We start from the raw sequence: 6,804 nt of genomic DNA, 5'->3' as shown, positions 1-6,804 counted from the left end.
AAGTAAAGTCCACACAGCTTAGGATGTCTGCTAAGCTCAGGGAGGGGGTTCATAACCACCTTCCTAAAGTGACCTTGCCATGACTCTCTGCTCTGCACACCACCCTCCCAATATTGGAGATTGAACCCAGGACCTTGTATCGTGTATTTACAAACAAGCACCTTTCCACTAAGCTAAGTTGCTACCCCCTTTAAAAATATATTTTTTTAGGACAGGGTCTTAAGTTGTCCAGACTGGCCTTGAACTCTGAAGGCCTACAACTTTTTATTTTTGAGACAGGGTTTCTGTGTCGTCTTGGCCTGCTCTGTCTTCTGAGTGCTGAGATTCAAGGTGTGTATCACCACAGCCAGCTAACCTAGAACTTTTGATCCTCTCTCCTGAGAGCACCACGATGCCCCACGGCCTTTTCCGTCTACTCTCTTTAACTCGTCTAAAAGCATGCAAGAAGTCTACACCCTCCTCGCAGTCTCATGCTCTTCCTTCACATCGCCTCCCCCAAATCCAAGAGCTTTCACACATGGCTAAACTAAATTGGCTGACCTTTCTCTGCCCCCAAGCAGGGCCACCGGAGATTCCGCTTGCGCACCTGCAACTACCGCTCGCTACCACACGGGGGCGCGGTGGCAAGCCACATTTCCCCAATGCCACTGAGATGCCAGTCCCGGGCTGAATGCTTGGCTTCCCGTCTTGATCAGGCCGAGGTGGCCTCTCCAGACCGAAATCAAGCACAGCTCCTAAACCTCTCCCGGTCACCCTGCAGCTCACGGATCCCCTGCTATGTCCCTCCTGGGGGCTGATCCGGAAACGTGGGCACACAGTCCACACTTTTTTTTCTGTTTTCCTATCTTCAGACCCCTCCAGGACCTACCCAAGGTGGGATAGTCAGAAATCTAGCTTCTCCTGCGGTCTTCAACCCCCCCCCCCACTCCCCAATCTCGAGGCTTTTTATCTAGTCAAGGAGAGCACACATCTGGTCCTCCCATCCACTCCAGGCCTAAATGAGCGTCCCCCATGGGAACTGAAACTCGGAAGTGAGACGCCTGAGGCGCACTTCGCGCTCCCACCGAGTGAGAAGGAGGAACACACCCCAGCACATTCCTATGGACCATCACCCATACTCAGGATTAGGCTTTTCCCGGGCCTAGGGACTCCTGCATCCTGCTAGGATCTTGTCCGCCGCCTCCGGACGGACGCTGGCACTCGGCGGGCGGACGGCTTGCACCGACCGACCTGCAATGAAGGCGCAGCGCGAGGACCTTTGGGATTGACTAACTTTGGGGCGCTAAGGTTCCAGGGAGATGTTTGAGTCATCGTAAGACGGAGACTGGAGGGCTGGGACAGGGTTGCCAGCAGGTTTGCACGAGAAAGGAAGAGGCCTGGCACTGCACGCGGAGAGGCATTTGGAGAGGCCAAAGGGGCGGAGCCAGCGGACAGGATTTGCGCCGCAGCTTGGGCAGCTTGCGCCCAGGAAGCGAGGTTGCCAGGACAACGCGTTCTGGGCGGGGCCTATTTCGGGGCGGAGTCTGAGCCTAAGGGAGGGTAGAAGGGGCGGGGCCTCGGAGTCTGAGCCGAAAGCGAGGTTGTGATTGGTGAATACTTCTTGCTCTGGGCGGGAACGGCGTGGCAGCTGGGGCTGGGCCTCAAAGAGGGCGTGGCTGTGTGGGGGCGGGTCCTGAGAGCTGGAGTCGGAGGCGGAGACGTGGTTGGCGGGTCCGCGTGCCCGGGGCGGGGTCGAGCCGGCGGGGGCGGAGCCGAGCGGCGGGGGCGGTGCTGGTGAGCGCGGGGCCTGGGGCCGAGGCGGCGCGCGGCGCTGACAGCTAGTCGGTCGCGGCCTCCGGCCCCCTCGGCACCCAGCGCCGACCCCGGCCGGTCCCGGAGCCATGAGCCCCGGGCTGCTGCTGCTCGGCAGCGCCGTCCTGCTCGCCTTCGGCCTCTGCTGCACCTTCGTGCATCGCGCTCGCAGCCGCTATGAGCACATCCCCGGGCCGCCGCGGCCCAGGTGAGCGGGGGGTGGGGGCGGGGGCCTGGCTGGGGCGCTCGATCGCGGGATCTGGGGACAGCGTTCGAGCCAGCGCCCAGGACGGGGGTCCAGCCTCGTCTTGTACGCACGGCCAGCTCGGAGACGCAGGCCCGGAGAGGGGCGCTAACTATTCTTAGTAACAAATTACTCACAGCCGCAGCAGCAGCTGGGCGCCCACCGCGCTTGGCAGGGCCGCACAAATGTGTCGGCAGCGACAGTTCTGTCAGGTAAGCACTGCTGTTAGCCCATCGTTCAGACCTGCAGACTGAGGCGCACGAGGCGAAGTCACCTGCCAAGGTCACACAGTTGGTAAGCCTAGATTTAAACCCAGATCAGCGTGCTTTCAAAGTGGACGCTGCTAACTTTAAGACTGGGACAGGGCCAACCTGTCCAAATACAGAACACTGTACTTTGGTCACGTTTCTCTGTGTCTGTGTTTCTGTCCTGGGACATTTCATTTGTCCTCAGTATTTCCATTCTGTTTTTGGTCACTTTACCAATGGCTCCCATCAAAAGCTAACCTTTCTTTTTCTCTTCTTTTCTTTCTCTTTCCTTTCTTTCACTTTCCTTTGCTTCCCCCCACCCCCACCCCCTCTTTTGGAGACAAGGTCTCTCTTCAAAGCCTCGAATGTTCTGGGACTCACTATAGACCAGACTGGCCTTAAACTCACAGAGAAATTCACCTGTCTCTGCCTCCCTATTGCTGGGATTAAAGGCGTGTGCCACTATGCCTGGCAAAAGCTTTTTGACACTTAGAGTAGATGTGTTATGGCAGTGTCCCAAGGGCTTCCCATGACTTTAGAATTGAGAAATCCAGTTTCACATGAACTATACTGCATATACTTGCATAGCTAGCAAGCTGACACTAAGTTCACTGGCAACTTGACACCTGTCCCCTCTTGCCTTTTTTGCATACTTATGGTTGTTCCAAGCCTGACTGTCCCCCACATCTCTCCACTGGATCTCCCTATTCCCCTTCTCTCGCCTGTGGGTGGTATCTTCTCGTTCTCACATCAAACAGGCTGTCCCAACCGTTCTGTGTGAGGCCTGCCCCACCCTGGGTAATTTATAAGGCTAGTACCCCTGAAGTCACCTTCTTTCTACCTGTTGACTGCCCCATGCCAGAACTCGAGCCCAAGAAAGGCAGAGATGTTGGGTTTGCTTGTGTATCTCCAGGGCCTGGCATGTTGCACTTACTTGCTCAATAAATATCTGTTGAACGAATAAATAAACAATGGTATTAGACACATTTTTAAAAGACCCCTGGACACGAACATTCTGGAAGGTACCATCTCCATCATGGCAGCCTGAATTCTTGAATTCCTGTTAGTGGACCCGAGTGACCCCTATGGCTGGAGACACAGGGAGGCCATTCTTCTCCCCGATGTGTCTCCGCCCTCCTTGTGCCCTCTTTTTGACCTTGGGGGTTTCCCTTGGACCCCTTTAGCTTATAGCTTTCACTCCTCCTAAACAAGCCTTCCTCATGGCTTGCTTGACTAAGAATGCTAACTCCTTAGGGAGGGGGCCCTTCTGTTGGACCTCTGAATGTATAGTCCTCTTATAGCTCCTTAAGTCACCGTGCCACCTCTTGTTGTGTCTGTCTTGTTCACTGTGGTAGCCTTGATGTCTCTCCCAGCAGAATCTGGCACATGTACAGATTTCCAGTTGGATGGTGGGATTTCTGGGTTCGGTTTCTAAGCCATCCATCCACAGCTCAGAAACGAGCAAGCTTTTATTGTTCTGACCCTGTCTTCTCCTAAACCCAGGGGCTTTGAGCCTTTCAGATCTGTTTGGACCGGCTTCTGGAGAAGGCAGGACTGAACTCTAGTCACTTTGTCTTAAAAAGAAAGAAAGAAAAAAGATACAATGCATACTTTAAAAATCTGCCCTTTGAAAGTGTTTAGCCGAGCTACAGAGTTGCATAACCATCATCAGTAATTCTAGAACAATTCTTTCACCCCCAAGATGAAATCCTGTATCCGTTGTCAAGCACACCCTGTCTGCTTGTCCCAGCATCCCTAGCACTGGTCAGTCTGTCTCTATGGATGGCCTGTAGTAGACATTTCATATGAATGGAGGCTTACAACCTGGAGCCTTTTGTGTCTGCCTTTTTTCACTTTGCACAATGTTTCTAAGGGCCGTCTGTCTTAGTTTCCTTCTACTGTTGTGATAAATCACCATGACCAAAGGGAATTTGGGGGAGAAAGGGGTTCACTTCACTTTGCTGGTTTCAGTTCATCATCTGGGGAAATCAAGGCAGAAACTTGGGAGCAGGGACCTGGAAATGGGAACTGAAGCAGAGGCCATGGAGGGTGCTGCTTACTGGCTTGCTCCCCATGGCCCACTCAGCCTACTTTCTTATACAGCCCAGAACCACCTGCATAGGAATGGCGCCGCCCACAGTGGGCTGGGTCTCCCATATCAATCACTAATCAGCAAAATGCCCCCACAGAGGGCCTATAGGCCACTTTATCGGAGGCATTTTCTCATTTGAGGTTCTTTCCTCTCAGATGACCTTCACTGCGTTAGGTTGACAAAACCAAACAAAAACAACCCTACCCAGAACAATCTGAGTCTGTCTGTTCTGTGTTGTCCTTCGATCCATCTCTTACACCAGAGTCTACCTGTGACTTCCAGGTGTGCTGAGGGGAGAATGGTGTGAGGAGAAGGCTGAGCATACCGGCCCAGATTCTTTAGTAGGCGAACTGAACAATGCATACATCCAAAGATTTGGATTCAAACTGGATTGGTGGTCAAATACAAAACAACTAAATGAAAGTTCTGGAACATCTTCTAGCACAAATAAGAGGCCCTAGCATTCAAAGTCTGGACTCATAAACTGTGACTAGCCACTCTGTGGTTGATAGGAAACCTGTGTAACAGCATCAGTTCCTGGCTGTGCCAGCTTGCGAGCAAGGAGCCCTTTTCCTGCAAGAGGCAGCTGCTGCACCCAACCCTGCCCTCCATCCTCCTTACTCTGCAGGAGGCCCTCCTCCAATGTGCCTTCTCTGCCTTAAGTACAGCATCCTACTGCATTGATCCTGTAATAGCTGAAGGCTCGGGCCCCACATTCTGATCTATACAAACACTTTCTGCTGCTTCATTTCTCTGTCTCTACTGTAAACCTCATCAGCCCCTGCTCTCCTGGTACTGTGCAGCTCTCCTGGTACTGTGCAGTGGATACAACTTGATGACAAAGGGTCTTCTTTAACCTAGTTTTAGAATTAGTTTTGAGATAGATATCTTGACATTGTCTCCCAGATGGTCTGATGGAGGCACTGTTAGCTTTTTCTTCCTACTCAGAATTGCCGGTTCATGAGTTGTCTAGGATGGGGACTGTTCTGCAAAGCACAGACAGGGCTTAGTCGTGGGAGAGCCCCACTCCCAGTCCTGTTCTATGTCACCATCCAGTGGACTTTCCGTTCCCAGCTGTGCACTCGCTACCTCTGGCATAAGACACACACGTGGTTCTTACCTGCGCAAACCTGCAATGGATAGCCTGCTTCTCAACCATTGTGGGGACATCTCTCTTGTGGCCTTACAGTAGGCTTTCTAGGTGGTCCCTGCTCTTTTATGACCCAAGTCCATAGGATCCTTAGACCCCCAGCTGGCCAGTCGCTCTTATGGGAAAGCGGATTTTCTGAGAAGTGCTGCCCTGACATATTCAATCTATCACCAGGGCTATGACAAGTGGCTTCTTTGTGTGTGTGTGTGTGGGGGGGGAGGTGTTTCCCAGTGTTCACCTTAACAGTTTTACCTTCCTGTATCCAGGACCAGATCTCCCTGCTTGTTTTCTCTCTTGTGCCCCCTGCTGGAGCCAGAGGGAACAGCCCTTAGTTCCTTTCTTCCTCTGGCCTCCCTAGTTTGTAATTGACCCAGATGCAGACCTTTGAGTCAGACATATTCAGGAGAGGAAAGAGGACCCAACATCGGAGAGGTGACTCAACTGAGAACATCCACCTCAGTTTGTATAGTTTTAGGAATGAGGAACATATGATTCTGGAAATACAGCCTATGGGTGTACGTGGTGCCTGCAGCTCACCTTTCTCCAAGATCCCTCTGAGGAGTGACCTCAGTTGCTCTCCACTTCCTGCTCTAGTACACTCACCCACCCCCTCTCCAGGCGGCATCCTTGCCTTCTCTCAGCCCCGCCCCGCCTCCCCCTCCAATCGCATGCTCAACTTTTATTCTTGCCTCCCACTCCCCCCAGCAAATAGAGCAGCCGGGGAGAGATTCCTGCCCAGGCTTCCGCTGCCATAGCTGCCCACCCTTGCTCCACAGCCCACAGGCACCTCCCAGCTGCTCCTGCCGGTGTCCACAGATGCCTTGGCCAGAGCAAGTCTGTCCCCTGGCTCAGTGTCCCTGCCCCAGTGGCACCTCCTTCCTGCCTATACCACCAGTTTTCTTCTGTGTCTGTCCCATCTGTATATAACATGACACACCAATCTCCATCTTGAAAAGCCTGTTTCTCTACCCTCTCTTCACCCCCAGCTTCTGTCCCCCACAGCAAGACCTCTGCAGACCCTGCTATGGCCTCCAGTCTCCCTCCCACCAGCTCTTGAACTCATTCCCATTCAGCCTTGGTCGCTGCCTTTCTACCCATGTTGCTGAAGCCATTGCCAGCCCCAGGTGCCCACCCTGCCCTAATGCCCACCCCTGGCCCGCAGACTGGGGCATTTCCTCTGCTCACCTCTCTCTGCTGCCTCCTACCTAGCAGTGCAGACTCACACTCCTAGTTGCTGTGTTTTTGCTTTGTGACCTTGTCATGATGTTCCAGTCCTTGT

The 6,804-nt window shown here is 53.2% G+C and overlaps 1 protein-coding gene across 1 annotated transcript in view; it reads left to right on the top strand.

Annotated features, from left to right (window-relative positions):
• Nucleotides 1-1,743: 1,743 nt before the first annotated feature.
• The window catches only part of Cyp46a1 (cytochrome P450 family 46 subfamily A member 1), a 28,041-nt gene continuing 22,980 nt past the window's right edge, over nt 1,744-6,804 (top strand). Inside the window, exon 1 of the mRNA XM_076921226.1 lies at nt 1,744-1,999. Within this exon, the coding sequence (XP_076777341.1) occupies nt 1,881-1,999 (119 nt within the window). The 5' untranslated portion in view covers nt 1,744-1,880. The remainder of the gene's footprint in view (nt 2,000-6,804) is intronic.

This window comes from Arvicanthis niloticus, chromosome 23 (genome assembly GCF_011762505.2).
Source record: "Arvicanthis niloticus isolate mArvNil1 chromosome 23, mArvNil1.pat.X, whole genome shotgun sequence".
In the NCBI taxonomy this organism is placed as follows: Eukaryota; Metazoa; Chordata; class Mammalia; order Rodentia; family Muridae; genus Arvicanthis; species Arvicanthis niloticus.
The sequence above is the reverse complement of the archived record's forward strand: the minus strand, read 5'-3'. Positions and strand labels throughout refer to the sequence as shown.